At 40.7% G+C, this 25,117-nt stretch overlaps 2 protein-coding genes and 1 pseudogene across 2 annotated transcripts; 2 read left to right on the top strand and 1 right to left on the bottom strand.

The window, feature by feature from the left end:
- The first annotated feature begins 4,680 nt into the window (after nt 1-4,680).
- Nucleotides 4,681-10,424, top strand: LOC133011566 (E3 ubiquitin-protein ligase TRIM39-like). Its single transcript, XM_061079737.1, has 2 exons — nt 4,681-4,725; nt 8,827-10,424. The coding sequence occupies exons 1-2, from the start codon at nt 4,681-4,683 to the stop codon at nt 10,393-10,395; spliced, it is 1,614 nt and encodes a 537-aa protein (XP_060935720.1). The 3' UTR covers nt 10,396-10,424.
- A 6,432-nt stretch (nt 10,425-16,856) lies between these two features.
- On the bottom strand, nt 16,857-19,838 carry LOC133010623 (uncharacterized). The gene is made up of 10 exons (XM_061078596.1): nt 19,748-19,838; nt 19,471-19,617; nt 19,175-19,329; nt 18,971-19,051; nt 18,622-18,733; nt 18,311-18,531; nt 17,929-18,097; nt 17,462-17,589; nt 17,045-17,174; nt 16,857-16,918 (listed from the first exon to the last, which is right to left on the bottom strand). The coding sequence occupies exons 1-10, from the start codon at nt 19,836-19,838 to the stop codon at nt 16,857-16,859; spliced, it is 1,296 nt and encodes a 431-aa protein (XP_060934579.1).
- Nucleotides 19,839-21,467: 1,629 nt separating this feature from the next.
- On the top strand, nt 21,468-23,933 carry LOC133007840 (zinc finger protein RFP-like; annotated as a pseudogene).
- The last annotated feature ends 1,184 nt before the right edge of the window (nt 23,934-25,117 follow it).

The following is a 25,117-nucleotide window of genomic DNA, read 5'->3' as shown; positions in this document are numbered from 1 at the left end:
CAGCAGGCCTCAATCAGCCCTGCTGTAGAGTGAAGGATGCTGGGAGTTATCTGTGCATGTGATGGAAGAATTCACAGTGGAGGGTTGAAATTCAACGTGCAGCTTGTGCTGCATTCCATACATCTTTAAAATAGAGTTTTGAATTATGTTTTTATTGCTCAGCGTTTAATTTTCGAAGTGTTTTTTTTTTTTCAGAATTCCCAAAATTCCCGAGCTTAACTTCCTGTGGAAAGTTTCCGGAAAGTTTCCGGAAATTTACCGAAAACTTTCCGCCCCTTTGCAACCCTAGTCCTATTCTCAAGAACGGATATTGCATGGACGCCAATTCGGTACAAACATTCACTGGGATCAAAGATGAACTGGTTAGAATCTTGTAGCACAAGGTCAAAGGTCATGGCGGCCTCACAGAACAATAAATGAGAAAATGTTGATTATTTATCATTTTTAATCAAGATCTATTGATGATTTACATTGGTCAAAGGTCAGAGGGACCCCATATAAATCTGGAAAAAAATGTATGTACACAGTGCATGTTTCTAGTTATTGTTATTGTCTGATCCTTTTATATAAGAATTGTAAAGTTTACTGTCATAATGTGGTGTTGGTTTCAATTCAAGTATTTTATCAATTGTTTTGATCTTTGAAATATTGACATAATAAACGGCATATATACAGATTCTGTTGTGTCATTTTTCACAGCTCAGCTGGATTTATATATTAAAGGGGACATATTATGAAAATTCCACTTTTGTAGTGCTTCTACACATTAATTTGGGTATCTGGCATGTCTAAGGTCCCAAAAACTCTGGTAAAAATCCCGCGATTTGTTGTGGTTCCTCTATTTCAGAAACGATATGCTAGAGTGCGTCTAATGGGATTACGACCGTAATAGACGTCATAGTCGCACCATACCCATGTAGTACACTCCCCCATAGATCTATGCACTCCCCCACCACCACTCGACCCACCCATAGATGGACCCACCTTTAGACAGTCTATCGGTGTCCGCCCGCCATTTCATTCTTGCAAGCCTTGGAAACACTTGGATAAGCTAACTAGCAACATGAATCGAATTCGACAACAGAGATGCTCAGTGGTCAGCTGCACAAATCAGCACAAATGTCTTCATGTGTGGATTGAGTTCATATATGATGGCAACGTTCCTGCAAGAGTTGGCAAATATCTGTTAGTGTGCTCTAACCACTTTGAATCGGACTGTTTTATCAACCTGGGCCAATATAACGCCGGATTCTCGAAAAGGTTGTTATTGAAAGAGGGGGTCGGTGCCATCTTTCCATCGCAATATTGAAGACGAGGGAAATGTTAGTATTTTTTTTAAATAATTCTGGTATTTGCTTCTTGTAGACATTTTGTGTGGAGGCTAGTGACGTTAGCATGTTGTGGCGTGTGTGTGAGAGGGTGGGGGGCTAGTATGTAGTGGTTGGGGACAGGGATGAGACTTAACAGGAGTTTTCATGTTCGAATATTAATAACGTTATTGAACAATTAATCAAGGATGGCGAGTCTTAGTGAGAAGACGGCGTCGGAGTCCACGGTGAACGGTGTTCGCACGGCAGGTTCGTGAGTGTTGTGCCCTCCACGCTCTTTTACCCCCCTCCGCTCGCGTGTCCTCCGGTGAGTACTGCGCCCCAGATTTTTTTCCACGGCAGCACTGGGCTGGAAGTTAGCTACGGCGCCTGTAGCAGTTACACCGCCTGTAGCAGCTACGGTGCCTGTAGCTAACTTCCAGCTACAGCTGCTGCTACGGGGATTTAGCACCCGTTACACTCATCTGCTGTAGGAAGTTACGCTTGCGCAAGATACCGGAGGATGTTGTTGTCATAATGTGCAGGATTAAGGCCAATTTATGCCTCTATGTCTTTTCTAAAACGGACAGATAAGACCACCCTATCCGTCGTGGAACGCCCTCTCCGAGCGCCTCGGACAGCTTTTCGTACACCTCTGATTTTTCTAACTGTCCGTGTTTATTTCGGAGAGCCCACGGACAGCCCTTGGCTGTGATTGGTCCGCAAACTACATCATTTCCCTACGACGTAATTTCCGGATTTCACATTTCCGGCCTCAAACTTCCTGCTTGACAACAAACCCAAACACAACTACGATTCTATGATTAATGTGACCTGTGTGTTAAGCCAGCGGAGTTGTCCGGCTGACGGTGGTTGGTGAGGGCACTGACGGCATGTGTGCACGGTCACATACGGTTATAACGAGCCTTAAAAACTGCGCTAGCGGGCTAGGCTAGCGGGCTAGCAACCATGCTAACTGCGGTGGTAACAGTGCAAAGACCCGCTGTCACGACTTTAATTCCAATTCTATCATGACACTGTTTCTATAATACTGTCAGGTTAGAAGCAAACACTGGGTAGTAGTAGTTAGTGTCGGGAGTCCCTGCTGACTGTGTGTGGAAGCTGGGCTTGAAGCTAGCTGGGAGGGGAGCTAGCTAGCTCCGTCTAGCTTCAAGCTACACGGAGCTTCAAGCTGTGGAATTAGCAACACAGTTCGGAAACAAGACAGGCGAACCGCTGCGCTAAGAAACGATAACATCAGCATTTTGACCCGCTGGGTGTCACTTTATTTAGTTCTGTTAGTTGCCATGGTTTAGTGTGTGGCGACAAGCCGACAGAGGTAAACAGACACACGTGGACTTCTTCTTCCCAAATGGGGTAGGCTTCTCTGAGCTCGTCTTCCGTTGCGCCACCTATAGGTTTGGCGATGAATTGTTTTCAACGTAGAGTCGTCGTACAAGTAAAAATCAAAAAGACTCTCCGCTCTGCGTGCAACCCTCTCCGAGAAACAGATACGTAGAAGCATACTGGAGCCTTTAGAACGATTTTTCATTACCAGCCCTAGTTGGGGAAAATGTGTCCTTGTATCTTTGTATGCATCCTTGTATGCATGACAGTAGTACAAACATGAATAACATTGCTGCTTTTGGTGTTTAGGCAAGGACATCTGTTCACGGTGCTAGGGTACATCACGTAGCATGCCAGACGGACCCACCCAAGATGCATACATATGGCACGCAGCTTTCTATGAAAACACTGCGACCTCACTACAAAAGTACAGGTTTGTTTACCCTCAGTTACTTCGTCATGTCATTGATTGTGTCTCCGTGTTAAAGTTGTAACAGCATCTCATTTGTTGTGACTCCAAGGATACTGAATTTCTGTTTTATCATAGGCACACAGAAAACTGTGCCCTGCACTGATGTCGGTGTTGGGACCTCAGCTGTAAGAGACCTCGCTTAGAGGGGGGAGAGGACAACCCAAGTTGTTCAAGTATGGACTTTGGAGATCCACAGGATGCTACCTATGATCCTGATGACTCGGTCACAGTCTTGACTGAGTCAGCAGATGTGACGTGAGTGACTCAATATTTAATCTAAACATTTTAATAATCAGATGGATTACCATCCTACACTTATTTTAGCTGTTGCAGCCTTTTGGTGAAATCTTTGTCTTTCTAATAGAATGGAATCTTCCAACCCTGTTCATAAGACACCCACATATATTGTCTATGAAAACTGCCTCCTGGAGCTGTTTGACGTGTGTCCTGTGTGTCGGCGGGGAACAGATGTGCAAACAAGAAGGGTTGGGACATTCCTCTCTGTAGAACAAAAGTGCCCACACTGTGAGTTCAATCTTTCTTCATACTGGAGAAGGTAATTGTTAATTGACTTTACCTTAATTCACAACTTAATTCACTTGTAGTAATTAATTGAACAAATCATACAATGCCATGTGAAATGACATATAAAGTAAAATAATAACTAATTACATCTATTTTTGAAGGACATTGTGCCAAGTTACACGGTGATGGACCTAAGGACCAACACTATTATTGATCTGCAGCTGGTTCAGGTGAGTAACATAAACTCCATTGTATAAACTAAACAAAGTTATTGAAAATGTGTCATATTTCCATGGCAAATTTCAGATGGAAAAGCAGTATGTCTTGATTCAAGAGTATGTAGGGAACTCATTATGACTGGTGATGATAATCTGTTTATTCAGAACATGAGAAAGTTTCAGTAGGTTAGGTCATGCAGCAGAAAGTGCATAGCAATATTGCTTAAAAAAAATGTTGTTGAAAATGTAACACAGCACTAGCTTACAGATCCTATAACTACTTACAGGGCTGGAGAATTAGCGCATCTAAACAATGACATAAAAGATTATCCACAGGAGTCTGTATGTAGGGTCAGAAGTGAGTTGTTAGATGTGTAATCAGCCTAAGCCTTCTCCAGACAGAGGCAGAGTCATTGGCTGAGAACTGGTGTTGGAGTTTGTTCATTATCAAAGTCGTGGAGCACATCAATAATTAGCATAAACTGGTGATTTCCTTATTCTAAAACCAGAGCAGAAAGTTCAACTAATTGGCAATTTTGTGCCCTCAATCAGGACATTGCTGCAAAAGAGCCCTGTGCTCAGTCAATTCTCCCTGAATAAATAATGATGATGATGATAATGTGTCTGTGCATGACTAAAATGTTATTTTTATTTTTAGGACTGTACAAGAAACTGGTCAAGATTTCCCAGGACAAAGAATGTGTGAAACTGAAGAAGTGGCTTCGCAGCATAAAAAACCATATCTACTGGACAGCCGCTATGTCAACATCAGGGCCAGAGAGAGTGGCAAAGTGGACCTCCATCCTTAACCATGTCCAAGACATCCACTCCCATGAAGACCCTGTTTTCCCCCAGTGTTTGTATCACACACTTCTAGGGACAATAGCAAATGGTTGACAGCAGGTATGTTCACCAAGCCGGTGAAAGCAGATGCAACCTTCCGTCATTTTCTGACACTAGTTTACTTTTACTGTACAGTGGAATTCAACAGGGTCGTTTTTCTCACATTTTTGTCTTTGGTATCAGATTTGTCAATCAATGGTCGTCTGCCCACATCTTTCACTCCTGACTCCTGCCTCTGTGCCCCTGCCCCCACACTGGTGGGTGTGTGTGTGTGTGTGTGAAAGACATATAAGATGCACACACTATCATTGGGAGTGATGTGTAGGCTTGTTTTTTTAAGCACCATAAATGCAGCTCATCCGTAACTGTGCATAAAACCTGATGTGTTTCATTGTGTTTAATTTTTCGGTAATGGGACACAAGCCCGTTTTTGGAGACAAATATCTTGTGATATTTCTCAAAACAGGTTTGTGACTGATTCATTTTAGACAGTAGGTATGAAATGAGTGAGCAGCAGGATGCGGAAATCAGCAGGACACAATATATCAAGGTGATTTGTTTATCTATACCAAATCATATAATTACAAATGGAGGAAAGAATTGTGCCTATATCTTTTATATTGTTGTACCTTGTCTGTGTAACTCAATAGTAAGATTGGACTTCATGAAGGCAATAATGTGCAATAATGTTTTGTACGTTATATTCATATCCTTCATGTTTTTGCATTGTAGTGGTGTATATTTTAAAAATGTATAACCTTATATCTACCATTTTCAAGATTATTGTTGGTACACATTGTGACAGGATAAGTAATTTAAAAAACATGAACAAAAACCGATTCAGGGGGTAATATGAAAATTTACTGTTAGAACATAACACTTAAAGTAATAACATAACTCTCGTAGATTTATGTTCCAGCAATAATATATTATAACATTATAATTTTGGATGTGTTGTAACGTGGAAGATTTTATGTTTTAACAGTACGTATTCATATTATAATGTGATTGCATATTTTTGAAACCTAAAAGTTTTAATGTTAAACAACTCTCATTGTTAGTTTTATGTTTGAACAATAATATGTTGTAACATTATAATTTGACGTGAATTATGTTATAATGTGAAAAGGTTTGTGTTTTAATGATACATAAACTGTAACTTTAAAACTTTTAATTAGGGCCCGAGCATTTACGTTGGGAGGCCCTATTGTATTTCGAAGGATTTGTATTTCCCTTTTGGGCTTTTTCAGGCCTAGGCATGCTCAAATTCTTACCAAAGTTTGCAGGAAATTCAAAACCCCAAAAAGTATTCTGGAGTAATTTGAAATGGGCGTGGTAAAATGGCTCAACAGCAGCATCTAGGGAAAAGCCCCTCAGTTAGCGTTCACCGATCTTCACAAAAATCGTAGCCCAGGTGTATCATGACTAGACAAAAAAAAAGTGAGGTGCAATGGGAAAAACGCAACAGGAAGCCCGCCATTTTGGATTTAGTGGCCATTTTGGCCGTTTTCTAAATTTTTTCTTTGATGTACTTGTCTCAGGGTGTTCATCAGATCAACACGGTGTGATCGTGTAATGGCGTGAAAATTTGATTACACGCCATCAAAACACGATGTCCTGTATCTCAGACATACATGGTGTGATAGACTCCAAACTAGACATGTACACAAAAATTATGAATTAAAATCATAGCGCCTCCTGGTGGCAACATGAAATGTCTTGTTTTTGGAACATCTTGTACTTGGAAGTATTCCTTTTCATCACTGACTGCAACCATGTCCAACTGTGTCAAAAGTGTCTCAAGACATTGATAACGGCATAAGATTACTGTGATTTTTCGTCAAACGCCATATTAGTGGCGTGGCATCACAGTTCATCAATTCGCCATTAAAAATGAAATTGCTGTAACTTCATTGTTCGTGCTTCAGTCTTCCTCAAAATACATATGTGTAACAACAGGCCCCCCCCCCCCCCCCCCCCCCCCCCGAAGATATTTATATGGTTTAAAGGAATGGGCGTGACAAAATAACTGACTGGCGCCCCCTAAAGTGAAGCCCCGGCACTAAGATTGGCCGACATGTACAAAAATCATTAGGGACATTTGTCTTTGAATGAATGAACTTGTCCTTGGGATTTCATTAGAGCAACTTCAACTTCTGTGAATGTCATCTCAACAAGATGGAGATAGATATAAAGTACCTCGGTATATATGATTTCATCACACGGTGTGACCGTGGCGTGAAGTGACATTTTGATGATTTGTTTTGATGAACTGGTCTTGGTTGCTTTAAAATTATTCTTTGTTGTCAGTTTGCTTTAATGTCACAGCGTCACTGATGTTAGAATCCTTTGATGTCTTAGAGGCAAAGATATAAGATTTATACGATCTGAAGAGAGAAAAGATCGTTTTTGACCTGAACAGATCTATTAGTCTAGTATAGTGATAGCGATAGCACCACCTACTGCCAAAGAAGGTAAGCCTGGTTTTAAACCTTAATTAGATTTAGATAATGATTTCACTATGGGGTCTAACTTTATGGGCTGGACCGTAATGCGTGATTAGTGAGCGTGATCCAGCGTTGCATGACAGACACAGCAAGTGCAGCATACATCCTTGCCGCAGTGAGCAAACACCACGCAATGCGGAGACGTGCGCTTGGTCATTGATCGCTCTCTCCTATAACCACAACAGGCTTCAAAATGCGTGTGCTCGAGCCGGTCAGTGCTACACCCTAGCCCTAGTTTTATAATGTAATATGTCTTTAGGTTACTATGATAAACAATCATAAATGATCACGTCTATAGAGGATGTTTTATGCTATGACGTGAAAAGTTAAAATAAGATAAAAATCTGCATCTAGTGAATCTAAATCAGGTTTCACAAGAGGCCTGTTGGGCCTTGGAGGTGTGAGCTCTTGAAATGCCCTAATATGCAACACTAATGGGTAAATAGAGACTTCCGTAGCCGTCATGCAAAGACAGAACAATTCTTGGTTTGACAGAGTTAAGGAGGAATGATAACACAGCCGCACTATTCAGACAGACAAGAATCTTATCACGAAAAAGGAATAAATAAATCCTCTTTGCCTCGTGTGTTTGCTTGATTGGGAAAAGCCAGTTTGAACTGAGACCTTAGAGAGGTGCAGCAGGAACGTGTGAGAATCTCCTGCCTGAATGCTTCAGTGACTATTCTGTGGAGCCAGGAGAAGGTGGAGGGATTTATCCGTCTGTGCACGGGGCAAGAGTTTGGATAAGGGGAGGTTATATGGTCCGTGTGTGAGTAAGTAAGTAAATTAGGAAAGTTTATTCAAAAGGCTATAGCTCCTTTCTCAGACCAAATTCACACGGTGCTTGACATGAATAAAATAACACCAGTGACTCAGTAATACACGACTATTCTTTGCAATAAAAAACAGAGAAAAACATGAACAATAAAAAAACGCATTGGATTCCAACATTTTAATGCAGGTGAGACAAAGGCCAGAGTGAACAAAATATGTTTTAAAAGGCTTCAACAGATACTGCAGAATTTAAATCTGGAGGGAGTGTGTTCCATAGTGTTGGGGCCACGCAGCAGCATCGTTCTGCGCCACATGAAGACAGCACAGAGACCATTTATTTTGTGAAAAGGGCATTAAACAGGATGAAAGAGTAAATGGTCTGTGGTAATATAATGTTTTTTTAGTCCTGATGACCACTTCACCCTTCACACACATTCATACACTATGTGCAGCCCTTTCTCACACACTGTCAGAGCTTTGGGGTTCAGTATCTTACCCAAAGACACTTTGAGGGGAGATCAATCCACCGACCTCCTGGTTAGTGGACGACCCGCTCTACCCCCTGAACCACAGCCTCCCTATGAATGGCACGAAAGATCATCAGCTCAAATCCCTTTGTTTTAACATTAGCTGCCACAACTTATTTAACATCCTTTGTGAGGTTCCAATGTGAACAGAGTGTAAAGAGTTAAACGAAGCCAGGAATTGGACTAGCGCAGCAGGGGAGGGGCCCTCACCAGCGTCGTCATGCTGTCATGATCTTTCCATTAAATCTAACAGATTATTCAGCACAGATATGAGTTATAACTGCCTTCCATGTTTTGTTCCGACAGCTGGCATCAGCCAGCTGTCTGCTGTCAGAGGAGAGGTTACTGTGTTCCATCTGTCTGGACGTGTTCACAGACCCACTCTCGATCCCGTGTGGACATAACTTCTGCAGCACATGTATCAACACGTACTGGGACAGCGGGGACACTTGCCAGTGTCCGATGTGCAAACGGAAATTCTCCACAAGACCTGAACTTCAAGTCAACACTTTCATCTCAGAGTTAGCTGATGAGTTTAAGAAGTTGGTCCCAGTCAAAGCCTCAACTCCAGGCCCACAGCTTCCGGCGGTTGACGTTCTTTGTGACATCTGCTCTGAGATAAAAGAAAAGGCTGTTAAATCTTGCCTGACGTGTCTGACTTCTTTCTGTGAGTCACACCTGGAGCCGCATCGCAGAGTTGCTGGGCTCAAAGGTCACACATTATTAGAGCCAGTAAAGAATCTCGACGACAGGATGTGCAAGACACACAACAAGATGACAGAGCTGTACTGCTTGAAGGAGCAGGCCTTCATTTGCCTCCTGTGTTTTACAGCCGATCACAAGGGTCACAACGCTGTCCCCCTGGAGGAGCAATATGAAAAAGTGGCGGCAACAAAAGACAAGGCCCAGGCAAACATCCAGAAGTTGATACAAACACGGATTGAGAAGATAGCGAAGTTTGAAAAATTACTCGATGTCAGCCAGGTACAATCTGAAAAAGAGGAAAAAGCCACCGTGCAGGTGTTCACCGAGTTGATCCAGTCCATTCAGGTGAGCCAGGACGAGCTAGTTGAGGCGATCGAGCAGAGGCACAGTGCAATAAAGCAAAAGGGTGAAGAGTTTCTCAAAGAACTGAGGAGGGAAGTTACTGAGCTCAAGAGCCGAAGCAGTCAGCTGGAACATCTGTCACAGTCAGAGGATCACTATCATTTCCTCCAGAACTTCACGAACTTCTTGCGAGGACACCTGACTCGGCTGAAACAGAGAGTCGATGAAATAATGGAAAAGATTCCTTGGATCGGAATGAAAAGAATGAGAGAACACGCGGTCGACTTGACCCTTGACCCTGACACTGCATTTAAGTTACTTGTCATAAGCGAAGATGGAAAACAAGTTACAGTAGAAGACAACATTGAAAAGGTCAAAGATACCAACAATCCAAAGAGATTTGATGCATATTGTGATGTTTTGGCAAAAGAGGGATTCACATCAGGAAAGTTTTACTTTGAGGTGCAGGTGAAAGGAAAGATAAGTTGGGTCGTTGGTGTGGTCAGAGAGTCGGTGGATAGAAAGAACAAGACAGATCTGTCAGTTGAAAATGGATTTTGGTGCTTTGCATTGGTTGAGGGCAAATATGAAACATCTGCAGACTCAGAACCTGAAATATTGAAAGAAGAGCTTCAGAAGTTGGGCGTCTTTGTAGACTACAACAAAGATGAGGTGTCGTTTTACAATGTAGACTCTAAATCACGCATCGGTTGTATCACGGGCTGCTGTTTTACAGAGAAACTTTATCCGTACTTCTGCCCTCAGCCGAATTATAATGGAACAAACTCCGCCCCTCTCATCATTACACCTGTACCTCAAACTCACTAGTCCATCCGTCCCATTCTCGAGAACGTGAAACCCATGAACATCAAGTGGGAATTTCTTCAAATTCGGTACAAACATTCACTTGGACTCAAGGATAAATTAGATTAGGTTAGATTCTGGTAACCAAAGGTCAAAGGTCAGGGTGGCCTCACAGAACAACAAATGATAAACTGTTGATCATTTATCATTTAAATCAAAGATCTATTGATGAATTACAATGGTCTAAGGTCACAAGGACCCCATATAAATCTGGAAAAAAATGTACGTACACAGTGAAGTGTTTATTGTTATTGTCTGATCTTTTTATGTAAGAATGATAAAGTTCACTGTCATAATGTGGTGTTGGTTTCAATTCAAATATTTTATCAAGTGTTTCGATCTTTGAAATATTGACATAACAAACTGCATAAATACAGATTCTGTTGTGTCATTCTTTCATGTCACCGCTCAGCTTGATTTATATACACTGCTCAAAAAAATTAAAGGAACACTTTGAAAACACATCAGATCTCATTGTGAAAAAAAATTATGTTGGATATTTATACTGATATGGACAGTTTAATATCTTAGGAACAAAAGGATGCCACATCTTTGATGGAAATAAAAGTTTTCAGCCTACAGAGGGCTCAATTGTATAGACACCCCGAAAATCATAGTGAAAAAGTGATGTGGCAGGCTTGTCCATTTTGCCAAAATTCAATTTCTGCAACTCAAAATGCTTCTCAATATCTTGTGTGGCCCCCACGTGCTTGTATGCATGCTTGACAACGTCGCGGCATGCTCCTAATGAGACAACGGATGGTGTCTTGTGGGATGTCCTCCCAGATCTGTCTAAGGGCATCAGTGAGCTCCTGTAAAGTCTGAGGAGCAATCTGCCAATCGAGCTCCACGGTGCTGGGAAGTGAGCACAGGGCACACTACAGGACGTCGCGCCCTGAGGCCACCCTCATGAAGTCTGTTTCTGACTGTTTGGGCAGAGACATTCACACCAGTGGCCTGCTGGAGGTCATTCTGTAGGGCTCGGGCAGTGCTCAACCTGTTCCTCCTTGCACAAAGCAGCAGATATTGGTCCTTCTGATGGGTTGAGGACCTTCTACGGCCCTGTCCAGCTCTCCTAGAGTAACTGCCTGTCTCCTGGAATCTCCTCCATGTTCTGGAGATTATGCTGGGAGACACATCAAATCTCCTTGCAACGGCACGCATGGATGTGCCATCCTGGAGGAGTTGGACAATCTGTGCAACTTCTGAAGGGTTAAGAAATCGCCTCATGCTCCCAGTAGAGATAATGACTGTAGCTAAAGCCAACACTAATGGAAAACCAGTCGAAGTGATCAAGAGGGAGAAACTTGAAATATTATTAATATTTTAGGGGTTGTCTCATTGTTGCCCCTCTAGTGCACCTGTTGTTAATTCCATCAACACCAATGCAGCTGAAACTGATAAACAACCCCCTCTGCTATTTAACTGACCAGATAATTATCAAAAAAGTGCAATTGAATTCATGCCATACCCTGATAAAAAAGTGTTCCTTTAATTTTTTTGAGCAGTGTATTAAAGACTAAAGAAGTTCCTCTACACATCACACTACTCGAAGGATTACAGTCCGAGGCCACCACTGTTTGGAGCAGATCACAGGTTCAGTATTTTGCACTGAGATAAATGTTAAGGGGCCTAAACTACATCTTATTACAAGAGATCTGCCTCAATGATTCCTGGTTCTTTACAGTTTCTGACACTAGTTTAGTTTTACTGTCCAGTGGAATTCAACAGGGTCGTTTCTCACATCTTTTATATTCGGTATCAGATTTGTCAATCAATGGTCGTCTGCCCACTTCTTTCGCTCATGACTCCTGCCTCTGTGCTCCTGCCCCCACACATTTTTCATTGTATTAAACATCGCGAAATACATCATTTTGTTTTACATTTCATCGATTTCTCAGAGAATATGGATTTCAAATGAAAATCTGGATCTAGTGAATTTAAATCAGGTTTCACAAGCGGACCATTGGGCCTTGGAGGTGTGAGCTCTATGAAATGCCCTAATAAGTGACACTAATGGGTAAATAGAGATTTTAATTTGGTCTTTTTTCTTTAAACAGGACAAGATTTAGGCGATTAATGACACTACCTAGATAACAAATGGAAATATAATTATTCTGCACTCTGTGTTTTTGTTTGCATGGTAAGTAGGTCTGCATGTTTAAGTCTGTAAACAGTGTTTTGTGCAGAACGCAGCTTCGCCACTCTGTAAAAGTTCATCGGAGCGAAGTTCAATCCACGTGAGCGCTGCTTGTTGCGCCTGACCTCTTGTGGTCAGACATCCGTAGCTATCCTGCAAAGACAGAACAATTCTTGGTTTGACAGAGTTAAGGAGGAATGATAACACAGCAGCACTATTCAGAGAGACAAGAATCTTATCACGAAAAAGGACTGAGAAATCCTCTTTGCCTCGTGTGTTTGCTTGATTGGGAAAAAGCCAGATTGAACTGAGACCTTAGAGAGGTGCAGCAGGAACATGTGAGAATCTCCTGCCTGAATGCTTCAGTGACTATTCTGTGGAGCCGGGAGAAGGTGGAGGGATTTATCCGTCTGTGCACGGGGGCAAGAGTTTGGATAAGGGGAGGTTATATGGTCCGTGTGTGAGTAAGTAAGTAAATTAGGAAAGTTTATTCAATAGGCTATAGCTCCTTTCTCAGACCAAAGTCACACAGTGCTTCACATGAATAAAATAACTACAGTCACGCAGTAATACACGACGATTCTTTGCAGTAAAAAACAAAGAAAAACATGAACAATAAAAAAGAAAGATGGATTCCAACATTTTAATGCAGGTGAGACAAAGGCCAGAGTGAATAAAATATGTTTTAAAGGCTTCAACATATACTGCAGAATTTAAATCTGGGGGGAGTGTGTTCCATAGTGTTGGGGCACGCAGCAGCAACGTTAACATCCTTTGTGAGGTTCCTACGGTGGCCCTGAGAGCTCAACGCACTGCAACTTAAGAAAACACATGCAATTGGACAAAACACAATTAAAGTGAGAAAACATCTTCATCAATTTCACAACACAACACAACATATTACAGAAATGCGCAGCAAATACAGAAAACGGCAACGGAAGTGTTTCCAGAGGACAGCTAAAAGTGATGGACACTGCTGTCATAGGAGACACAAATACACAGTAAAATTACAAGAGTAAAATTTACTCAAATTGAAGAAATTTTTACTCTATTTTGGATAACATTTGGTCCCTCTCTAAAAAGAGTTAAGTTAACTCTTTCGATAGAGTTGTTTAATCGGAGTAATTTCTCTTCAATTTAGAGTGAAAATTCTACTCTTTAATAGTATAATTCACTCTATATAGAGACAATTTCAATTGACTCTCACTCTATTTTTACTCCTACTAGAGGAACTACAAATTTGCTCCACAAACATTTACTCCCTTAAAAAGAGTTAACATTCCCTAATTTTGAGTAATTGTTTCTCTGTAAGGATTCCATTTTAGAAATTGCACAATTCAATATTAAGCTCGTACAATCGTTAAAAATGACAAAAGATCAATTATTCCACATGTCCTTTTATTTGGCACCAAATATTTGCTCTCAATCGAAAATTCTCATTCCATTTGTGCACATGCACACTGTTGACATTAGAGCTGCAACGATTAATCGACAAATCGATTATTAATCGCTTATTAAAATAATCGCCAACTATTTTGATAATCGATTAATCGTTTCGAGTAATTTTTTAATAACAAATGTCCAAATTCTCTGATTTCAGCTTCTCAAATGTGAATATTTTCTGGTCTCTTTAATCCTATTATGACAGTCAACTGAAATATCTGTGTCTTTTGGACATAACAATACATTTGAGGACGTCAACATGGGCTTTGGAAAATGTATCAACATTTTCTGACATTTTACGGACCAAAACACTAATCGATTAGTAATCGATGAATCGAGAAAATAATCGACAGATTAATCGATTATCAAGATAATCGTTAGTTGCAGCCCTAGTTGACATCATTCTAAACAAAAAGCATTACATGAAAAAATAAGGGATTATAAACAAATCTGAATCAAGACCACATGACATTAGAATATCAAAAGACTTGTGGTGCAAAAGGTCTTTAAATTCCAAAACAATGGGTGCTTCTGCGGTGTGCATAACCTTGAAAGCATGGACATGTTCCTCTAAATAAAGAGTTTTCATAGCAGTCGTTACAAAAAGAACACACTCATCTCTTACAACAATATTCTGGATTACATGAAACACAGGCATCTCATTCTCCACTCTTATGCAAACAGCCAGCCCAGGCCGATACAAATTCCCAAAACTCTTTATCCATTTTACATTGTAGATCTTTGTCCAAACGGGAACATTGAGCTTAACAGCGATCTCTGTGTAGGATTCTAGTCTATTCAAGGGGACCATTTTGCCAGGGCCTAATTTCAATTCATTTGGATTAAATGTTTGCCACAAATATGCCACATGACATTGGTGTTTTTTGGCCAATGTTTTTGTAATGTTTTTAAAACTTTTTATTTGTCTTTTGAAGTAATTGTGTTTTTACTTCGTAGCGCATGCACCAGCTATGTATCAAAGGGCCAAGTTTATGCATCGACGTTGGGTAGTGGATTAAGAAATGATGTTTGGGCAGTAATTTCTTGTGGGGATATAAATACTTGAATAGACTGTGGTGTTCAGAAATCAGATGCTTCAAATATATAGTTATGCCACTCGATATGGCTGGAGACAAAACTATGCTGACTATTTGAAGCAGTAAAATGAATAGATACCAGTTTTGGTCACTTGAACAAACAAGATCCCCGAATATGATCGGGAGGTGGCGCAGCAAACACCGGCTTTGTGTCGCATTAAGGCTTAAGTCATTAGAACCCTCAACTAAATTAACACCTGGAGGTTTGTTGCACTGTTCCAAGCGACCATAATTGAAACTCTGAATTCGTCTGTGTATTTCTGCCGGTGTTGTGTAATTGTTACCCAAGTGTTGCAGAAGGAGCTTCATCTCAAATTGGGCAACCCCTTCAAATATGTCGTGCATGATATCAACTGAAAAATTTGTCGCCGTATGAAAATATTGCAAGGAATTTAAAAGGCACGACTTTTTCACGCCCATAACATAAGGAAGATGAGGGTTACTCTTGATAACTTCACAATGTTCTGCGTGAAGTTCTTTGGTTCGAAGTGAGATCTTACTGCTATCTTCACTGAACTCCGTTTGAAAATCTTCCTTCTCCAGTAGGCAAAAACGACAACAATAACGAGCACTGAAAGATTCTACAAAACCAAATAAAGAATGGATACCAAGGTTGTCTCCTGTAACTTGAATGATGGTTCCGTAAACAGCATGATCAAAATGGGGAATCTGAACTCCTTCAGTTTCAAGACGAGATATATCCTTGACCAGTGGCTCAAGGATCTTATCAAATCCATAAGTTTTGATGTCTTGTGCGTGAAATAACGAAACCAAATGGATGCCAAGTAAATTTGAGTTATATTTTGGAGAAATATTTCTCAACGTAAAATAGATGGCTCCTAACTTGTGTATTCCACGCTTGGACCCAAGGGGGTTTGAACACTCAAACTCATCAAAAAAGAGCTGGATCTGAAACGCATGCTTTTGCTTCAAGAAAAGGGGATGACTTTTAAAGAATTCTCCATCCTGTATATCGTAGAGAAACGTTTCTTTCTTTTCCCAATCTCTACTTAAAAAGTCATTGATATTAGGATGCTTACAAATGAACCACAACGTCTCAAGAATGGGAATATATGTAAACTTATCTCGGACAACAACTTGAGAAAATGACCCAGTTGTCGTATTACGTCTGGTAGCAAACCTTGTCCCAAGGACATATTCGACTGGATCAATTTTCCCCCATTGCTCAGAAAAGTACTGCATTCTCTTGCTTTCAGAGTTAAATGCCAAGAATGGATTTTCAATTTTTTGGAATGACTGATCAATTTGAGATTCCACAACACTTTTCATTGGTTCCTGTAAAGATAAACCGTTTTTCACTGACACTCGTTTTGTATGTCATCAATAACCTCACCAACAGAGTTGACAACATTATTAATGGTGGTCTCTGTTACCCCAGCAACTTTCAGTTCTGCAACAATTGTCGCACAACTTTTCACTATATTTTTTTGAAGGAGTTCAGATTCACAAGCTACATTTTCATGTGGTAAAAGGTCTACATCCCCAACGGAAACGGCACTGGCTGAAGATGAACTTTCATTAACACTTGAACTGTCACGCAAAGAACACCTAGTGAGATGCTTTCGTAATCCAGAAAAACTATTATATACATGTGCACAACCCCTTTGAGCACATTTTAACCTGAGAGTTTTTCCGGGACAAAGACCATGAACCAACTTAAAGTGCTTAATCAAGACATTGACATTGGCATGACATCTTGCACAAATGAAGCAGATCATAGGAGTTTACTTCAGCATCCTGGCCCTCAACTCTGCAACTCTAGGATTTACCTTGGTGTTTTCCACATCTATGTCATAGACAGTGGTTTGCAGAAAGGTGTACACATTGGTCAATTCCTGACAGTATCTTGTGCCAAAGACGAAATGTGCTTTGAAAAGTTCATGAACACAAGCCAGTGCAGTTGAGGTCTTACAGGGTAGAGCATGTTTGTCGATCATGATGTAGTAAGACTCGATCATGCTCTTCTTGGCACCAACAGCAAGTAGGTATGGCTGGAGACTCCCAGAGATGTTGTCTAGGTGTCCTTGGATGCTGGTCCCAATCTGTGGTTGAATAAGGAGGCATGGTCATTTATTATGTTTTGGATTCTTACAAAGTTACAACAACAGTAAAAAGAAGAGGGCACACTAAGCATAACACTTATTAGCGCATACGCTGTAAAACACTCTGAAGACAACGTCGAAACACGTAAATGCAAATAAGGTCAGTGTTATGCAACGTGTGTGGCCACCTTTTGTTAGTTATTTAAGCGTTACCCAATGGCCCAGCACTATTAGCATAATAAAAGAGGAAGTATTTTCCAGCCCTTTGTGTTCCACACAAAGCTCACCTTGATGAATTTTACAAGACTATCGCATGCTTGTCTGGCTGAGATTTTCCCTGGTCTTTTTCGGCCTTGGCTTGAAGGTGGCAGAAGGTGAACCAGCAACAGCATTGATGACATGTCACTGTCCCAGCCTGGGGAAAATATAACAAAAACAGAACAGTTAAGCATTTCATATTGATTCAGATTTAAAGACAGAGCTGCAGACGGATTATCCATAACCAATAAAGCCTGCAAAAGGATCGATGACATGAGTTTTGAGTAGGAAACTATAAAAACAACTTTGTGCAGTTCAATTACTGTATTCCCAATGATTTCACATGTGAATGACAGGAGCCACTTCCGTTTCTCAAGGCAACAGGTTGATATGTACATATAACTCCAGTAACTTTGTGAGTGGCAAAATGTGCCTTAATGCACAATAAAATGGTTATCCCCATTCCATCTAGAATAGTCGAAGGAGAAAACATTACCATCATCTACTTCAGTGGCTTCAGCATTTTGGATGAGGTCTTGTACATCTCCAGTCAGTGTAAGTCCACGACACTGAGTAACAACCTTTGCTTGAAAGTTGGTGGTCCACTTCTCCAACATCTTTGCAGAGGTTGCGTCACCAAAAAGACTCCTGAAATCTTGATCAATCTACAAGACATGGCAAAGACATTTAGTGTCCCACAGTAGATGATCAAAGTAGCTACAGAGATAATTTCTGAAGTCTGATCAGGTTCGGCAGATAGCAAAACATGTAAAAGTAAAGAAAGATAAATTTACATTCTGTCTGACAAAACAAACAATAACAAATTACACAAAACGTTACTTTGTAGTTCTTGTTTTTTTAAAAACAGTATTACTCACCAAACCTGGAATGTCCAAGAAACGAGGAAAAACAGATAGGATGTCGGCTGAGTTCTCAGGATCGTGCAGCAACTTCTGACGATAGGCCAGGGTTAGCCTCATTTTCTCCTTCACTACAACTTCATCTGTAGAATGCTTCATCAGGGCAATTGCTTCTTGACACTGCTGTTCGTCCCACTGGATGTCTTCTTTCAATGGATCCCTGTGTGAAGTTGGCCCACCTAAAGGTTTGGGACAACATGCCAGTTTAATACTCAAAAGAAAACCTAGACCAAATAAACGAGTGGTCAAGTTCCAAATTAATCACTGACCTGTTTGAAGTTGTCGTGGCCGTTTCATTCGCCCCTCGGACACCTCTTTCTGCAGAGTTTTGATTCTCCAAGCCAAATACCCACTTCCATCTTCAGCATTATAAAAATGTTCCTTTGAAAATAAGGGGAAACACATGTAAATACAAATATACATTTTCACCCATAAATACGTGACTGATTATATTTACTATTTACTAGTATTACTATACACACAAATCAAATTACCATCCTGTCCAAAATACAACTAAGATTCATTTAATATCAGTCTTGTGAGTTTATGAAAAAAAACTTACCCATGCTCATTTGTCAGATGTGCAACTAGTATCTTCACTAGGTCACCTCTTCTGACATCTGACAATGTTTTTGTGCGAGCATACTCATGTGTGATCTTATCACCTCCAGGGCTACTCTTGAGGATGTCCTCAATCATCTTGGGAGAGGTGATTGACAATTGACAGTACACAGAGAACACACAGAGTACACAGATTAACAAGAGCATATATATGGTTGCAAAAAAGTTACAAAAAAGACATAAACAATCTATTGATCTTACTCGACCCAGACGGCGATCCTCTTCATGTTTTTTTTCTGAGGGATTTCTGATCACGATTGCTGTGTCATCAGATCCTGATGAAGGCTCACCATCGCCAAGTGTACCAGAACTGAAGGAAGCCTCACCATCCCCAATCGTGCTAGAACTGAAGGAATCTACAAAATAATGTTTCATGGGACACAAAATGTTTACAGCATGAGCTGCACAACTCAGACAAGGTTAAATGTGCACGGTATGTAATTGCGGAGATGTTTAAAAGACTTATATATAGAAGTTAAAAAGTAAAGTTATTTTACCATCAGCACTTGCTGTTGGGATCCCAATTTCTAAGACCCCAATATCCTGTTGTTTTAGAATGTATTCGAATGCCTCATCATCGATTTCGGTCCTGGTTTCATCATAGACTTTAATATCCAGGGTGGGTAGATCAAACTTCTTGGCAACTTTAAAAGACATTTAAGTCATATTAACACTGACCATACTATAGCCTACATAAGTAGTGGCAACACACAAAAACATGCATTGGTAACAATATTTTATAATAAAGGCTGCATATGCAATGTTTTCTCTTACCACTTTCCAAAAAGACTTTGAATTTAAAAGGTGATGTTAGGAAGAAGTACTTCTTTCTGTCCTTATATTTCACCCTAACAGTTGCCTCCATCCTAAAGGAACAGGAAAAAATAGTGGTTAGTTAGTTGGTTTGATTACTTGTCTTGAACTAATTAATATGAAAAACATATCAACAGTAACAGAGATTTGAGAAACTGCTGTCAGAAGAACGCAGGGGTGTGCACGTTTACAAAAATGTCTAACCGTGTCGTGTACACGGTTAATCGTGACGTCATTGTCCTCGTGCGCCCGCCGTCTTGTAGACGCGCGCGCACACACACACACACACATACGCGTTCTATCGCCTGTAAACACACAGTTGATATGAACCACGATTGTTTGTATATACTATCTATGGTTTACACATCTCTTATAATAGGGCCATGGCACACACACACATATACACACACACACACACACACACTCACACGTTCGCCCGTCATGTGTTTGCCTTCATTATCGCTCTTCATTAATTCCCTGATTAATTAAGCCTATCGCACATTTCTACATGTCCACGTTTATGCAGGTTGAACAGGTGTTTTAAAGTTCGGGCTACTTACGAGCGTAGTTCATATCAACCGGGTAACTTTAATCTTTAGGTTATCTTTCTTTCATCACTCTTCCGTGAGTCGAGCCCCAGCACGGCGCCTCCCTGTGTCAACAGTCAACCAATGTGTACTGGACACAAACCTACAAAAGACGATGTTCCATCTAGTCTACTTACCAAGTTTCCTAAGAGCACAAACGTAAATTGCACTGCATCGGTGTGGCGCACAACCTCTGTTTACTCTTTCCAGAGTTAAGGCCATGTGGTGCTAAATCATGCTAATCATGCTAACGAACCATTGATACACTACTATGGTAAACAAAGGAGCTGCATATAGCAATGCCTAGCGTAATTTATATAATATGTTTAAATCGCCAGCTTCGTTGAGCTTGAATTTGGGATACTACAGATTTTAACTCATCCTCCCTCTGATTTAATTACCCGTGAACTTCCACTTTTAAAAAAGTGGCGACGCAACACAGCACGTCTTGCGACTGCCATGGTAATTAAGCCACACATTTGAAAATAACACAAACCAAACATTACATGCATCCTGTACGATGAGAACAAAACAAAACTTATGCGGTAAAAAAGACAGTTGATGTATTACTTACTTTGTTATTTTCCTAGCAGACTTTTCTCCAGACCGGTTGCAGGTGAAATGACCATCGGTGTAAGGTGTAATGGTGGACAAAACGAAACTTAACTGCGTTGCCCTCTGGGAGGAGTCAAAATTATGACTCCGTTATTCTGATCTAACTCTGCGTGTCTCTCAACTCTTTTTTCGTTCTTTCACCTCATATCAGAGCAAAAAATACTATTTTTGAGTAAAATAATTTTAACTCCGGAAATTTTACTCTTGTAATTTTACTGTGTACGTCCAATACATCATACAAATTTGTTTCCTCACAGGGGTCCACAACCCGTGTAGTGTTGTGAAATAGATGATGTTTTCCATTTGCATGTGTTTTGTCCACTTGCATGTGTTTTCTTAAGTTGCTGTGCGTTGAGCTTTCAGGGCCACCGTAGTTCCCAATGTGAACAGAGTGGAAAGAGTTAAACGAAGTCAGGAAGTGGACCAGAGCAGTAGGGGAGGGGCCCTCACCAGCGTCATCATGCTGAAATGAAACTCAACAAGGAAGGTTACAGTTTGCTCGTCACTTCAAGCTGCTGCTTTTGAAACTCGCAAACTTCACAGGTAAATTAAATTCTTCCATTAAATCTAACAGCTTATTCAGCACAGATATGAGTTATAACTGCCTACCATGTTTTGTCCAGATATGGCATCAGCCAGCTCTCTGCTGTCAGAGGAGAGGTTACTGTGTTCCATCTGTCTGGACGTGTTCACAGACCCAGTCACGATCCCGTGTGGACATAACTTCTGCAGCACATGTATCAACACGTACTGGGACAGCGGGGACACTTGCCAGTGTCCGATGTGCAAACAGAAATTCTCCACAAGACCTGAACTCCGAGTCAACACTTTCATTTCAGAGTTAGCTGATGAGTTTAAGAAGTTGGTTCAAGTCAAAGCCTCAACTCCAGGCCCACAGCTTCCGGAGGTTGACATTCTTTGTGACATCTGCTCTGAGATAAAAGAAAAGGCCGTTAAATCTTGCCTGACCTGTCTGACTTCTTTCTGTGAGTCACACCTGGAGCCGCATCGGAGAGTTGCTGGGCTCAAAGGCCACAAATTATTAGAGCCAGTGAAGAATCTCGACGACAGGATGTGCAAGACACACAACAAGATGACAGAGCTGTACTGCTTGAAGGAGCAGGCCTTCATTTGCCTCCTGTGTTTTACAGCCGATCACAAGGGTCACAACGCTGTCCCCCTGGAGGAGCAATATGAAAAAGTGGCAGCAACAAAAGACACAGGCAAACATCCAGAAGTTGATACAAACACGGATTGAGAAGATAACTGAGGTTGAAAAATTACTCGATGTCAGCCAGGTAGATTCTGAAAAAGAGGAAAAAGCCACCATGCAGGTGTTCACCGAGTTGATCCAGTCCATTCAGGCGAGCCAGGCCGAGCTAGTTGAGGCGATCGAGCAGAGGCACAGTGCAATAAAGCAAAAGGGTGAAGAGTTTCTCAAAGAACTGAGGAGGGAAGTTACTGAGCTCAAGAGCCGAAGCAGTCAGCTGGAACATCTGTCACAGTCAGAGGATCACTATCATTTCCTCCAGAGCTTCCCGACCTTGTCCAAACCTCCACACAAGCGCTGCCCCGACACAGATCTCGGCCCTGACATGTCTTTCCAGGCAACGCGAGGACACCTGACTCGGCTGAAACAGAGAGTCGATGAAATAATGGAAGAGATTCCTGATATCAGAATGAAAAGAATGAGAGAGCATGCGGTCGACTTGACCCTTGACCCCGACACTGCAAAGTACTCACTTGTCATAAGCGGAGACGGAAAACAAGTTACAGTAGAAGACAACATTGAAGAGGACGAAGTAATCGACAATCCAAAGAGATTTGATACATATTGTGAGGTTTTGGCAAAAGAGGGATTCACGACAGGGAAGTTTTACTTTGAGGTGCAGGTGAAAGGAAAGATAGAATGGATCGTAGGTGTGGTCAGAGAGTCGGTGGATAGAAATAACGGGGCAACTGCTTCAGTTGAAAATGGATTTTGGACCTTTTTATTTGATGAGGGAGAATATATAACATCTGCACACTCAAAACCTGAAATATTGAAAGAACAGGTTGAGAAGTTGGGCGTCTTTGTAGACTACAACAAAGGTGAGGTGTCTTTTTATAATGTAGACTCAAAATCACGCATCGGTTGTATCACGGGCTGCTGTTTTACAGAGAAACTTTATCCGTACTTCTGCCCTCAGCCGAACTATAATGGAACAAACTCCGCCCCTCTCATCATTACACCTGTACCTCAAACTCACTAGTCCATCCGTCCCATTCTCGAGAACGTGAAACCCATGAACGCCAATTGGGATGTGTGTGTGAATGACATATAAGATGCACACATTATCATTGGGAGTGATGTGACTGTGCCTAAAACCTAGTGTGTTTCATTGTGTTTAATTTTTCGGTAATGGGACACAAGCCCGATTTTGGTGACAAATATCTTGTGATATTTCTCAAAACAGGTTTGTGACTGATTCTTTTTAGACAGTAGGTATGAAATGAGTGGGCAACAGGATGCGGAAATCAGCAGGACACAATATATAAAGTTAATTGTTTATCTAAATCAAAACATATAATTACAAATGGAGAAAGTATCGTGCCTTCAACTTTTATATTGTTGTACCTTGTCTGTGGAACTCAATAGTAAGATTGGACTCCATAATGGCATTAATGTGCAATAATGTTTTGTTTGTTATGTTGATATCCTTTACGTTTTTGAATTGTAGTGGTGTATATTTTTTTTTTTATAACCTTAAATTTACCATTTTCAGAAGTTTATTGTGGGTATACATTGTGCCGGGATAACACTTTTTAAAAACATAAACATTGTCAGGGTGTTATATGACAATTTTATTTTAGAACATAATAACATAATTCTCGTAGATTTATGTTCCAGCAATAATATGTTATAAAGTTATAATTTTGGATGTGTTGTAACGTGGAAGGTTTTGTGTTTTAACAGTAGGTTTTCATATTATAATGTAATAGCTTATTTTTTTAACATAAAAGATTTCATGTTAAACAACTCTCATTTTTAGTTTTGTGTTTGAACAATAATACGTTGTAACATAATAATTTGATACATTTTCCGTTATAACATTGACACTTGTGTTTTATTAATAAATTATCTTGTTACAACATAAACTGTCACTCTAAACTTTTAATGTTATAATGTGAAATGTCTTTACATTACAATCATAAATTATAACCTCTAAATAGGATGTTTTATGCTATGACGTAAAAAGTTTTAGGTTGAAACATGTTACTGAACCGTTCTTTCTTTTTACTTCGTGGCAGCAATATTCTTCCATAACCTTCTGTAACAATCATGGATGTATATAAAAAGTAAATGATATGAAATTGCAGCTAAGGACAAACTGGTTGAGCAGCTGTTGGTGTAAAAATCCCATTTCTAATTGGTGCTTGTCCTAGTCCAGCTAATTCTAGGACACCGATCCTTGATTCTGATTGGCTGCTTCGACAAAAACCGCTATAGTACAAGTCAAAATGTGCACACCTGTGACTGCGTCCTAAATAATAGAAACATACATGTAGTTATCTCTGATGCTTATATTATTATATCTATAATTTATTTAGGTGAAGACTGATAAAGCATCTAATGCTTCACGTTGGGGTTGTTGTTGTTTTTTCCAACATAGGCTCAAACACCTATGTTATATAATCCGGCAGCTGAGGAGCTGCGCTTCTGGTTGCTGACCGAAAGTGGAGTGAGGAGGCGGAGGAGAGCAGAGATTTATTTCCTTTAGTGTCTCCAACTATAATATTCTCTCTCTCTATCTTTTTAAAAACGTTTGATTTCATCTCATCGGAGGGGCTCGTGTTTGGAACCCCATTTTTTTTTTTTTTTACTTTCTCGGGATCTGGAGATGTGAAGGGCGCACGGAGATGTGGATTGTGAAGGAGCGTCACAGCTGAGAGATATCAAGTGTTTCCAAGCAGTGAAGAAGACGAGAAGAAGGAGTTTATGTCTCCAGGGCGCAGCTGGGTGTCCACTATTCTTGGTGGTGGGGGACACTTTAATAAATGTCCCCGCGGGTCGCCGGATCTTTACGCACAGATTTGGGGTTCGTAGTTTGGGAACGGGGGACACACCAACCCGGTGCTGGGATCTGAC

The sequence above is a fragment of the Limanda limanda genome, chromosome 1 (genome assembly GCF_963576545.1).
Source record: "Limanda limanda chromosome 1, fLimLim1.1, whole genome shotgun sequence".
NCBI classification, from domain to species: Eukaryota; Metazoa; Chordata; class Actinopteri; order Pleuronectiformes; family Pleuronectidae; genus Limanda; species Limanda limanda.
Note: the sequence above shows the minus strand (reverse complement) of the source record. Positions and strands in the feature narration are given on the sequence as shown.

Bases quoted from the DNA above. Each gene is read 5' to 3' on its own strand.
- LOC133011566 (XM_061079737.1), top strand. From the start codon at position 4,681: ATGTCCAAGACATCCACTCCCATGAAGACCCTGTTTTCCCCCAGT. The intron at 4,726-8,826 runs GTTTGTATCACA...TTGTTCCGACAG, and splicing joins AGACCCTGTTTTCCCCCAGT to CTGGCATCAGCCAGCTGTCT.
- LOC133010623 (XM_061078596.1), bottom strand. From the start codon at position 19,838: ATGGAGGCAACTGTTAGGGTGAAATATAAGGACAGAAAGAAGTACTTC. The intron at 19,052-19,174 runs GTAAGATCAATA...ACCTCTCCCAAG, and splicing joins AGGATCGCCGTCTGGGTCGA to ATGATTGAGGACATCCTCAA. The intron at 18,532-18,621 runs GTCAGTGATTAA...CCAAACCTTTAG, and splicing joins GCCACGACAACTTCAAACAG to GTGGGCCAACTTCACACAGG.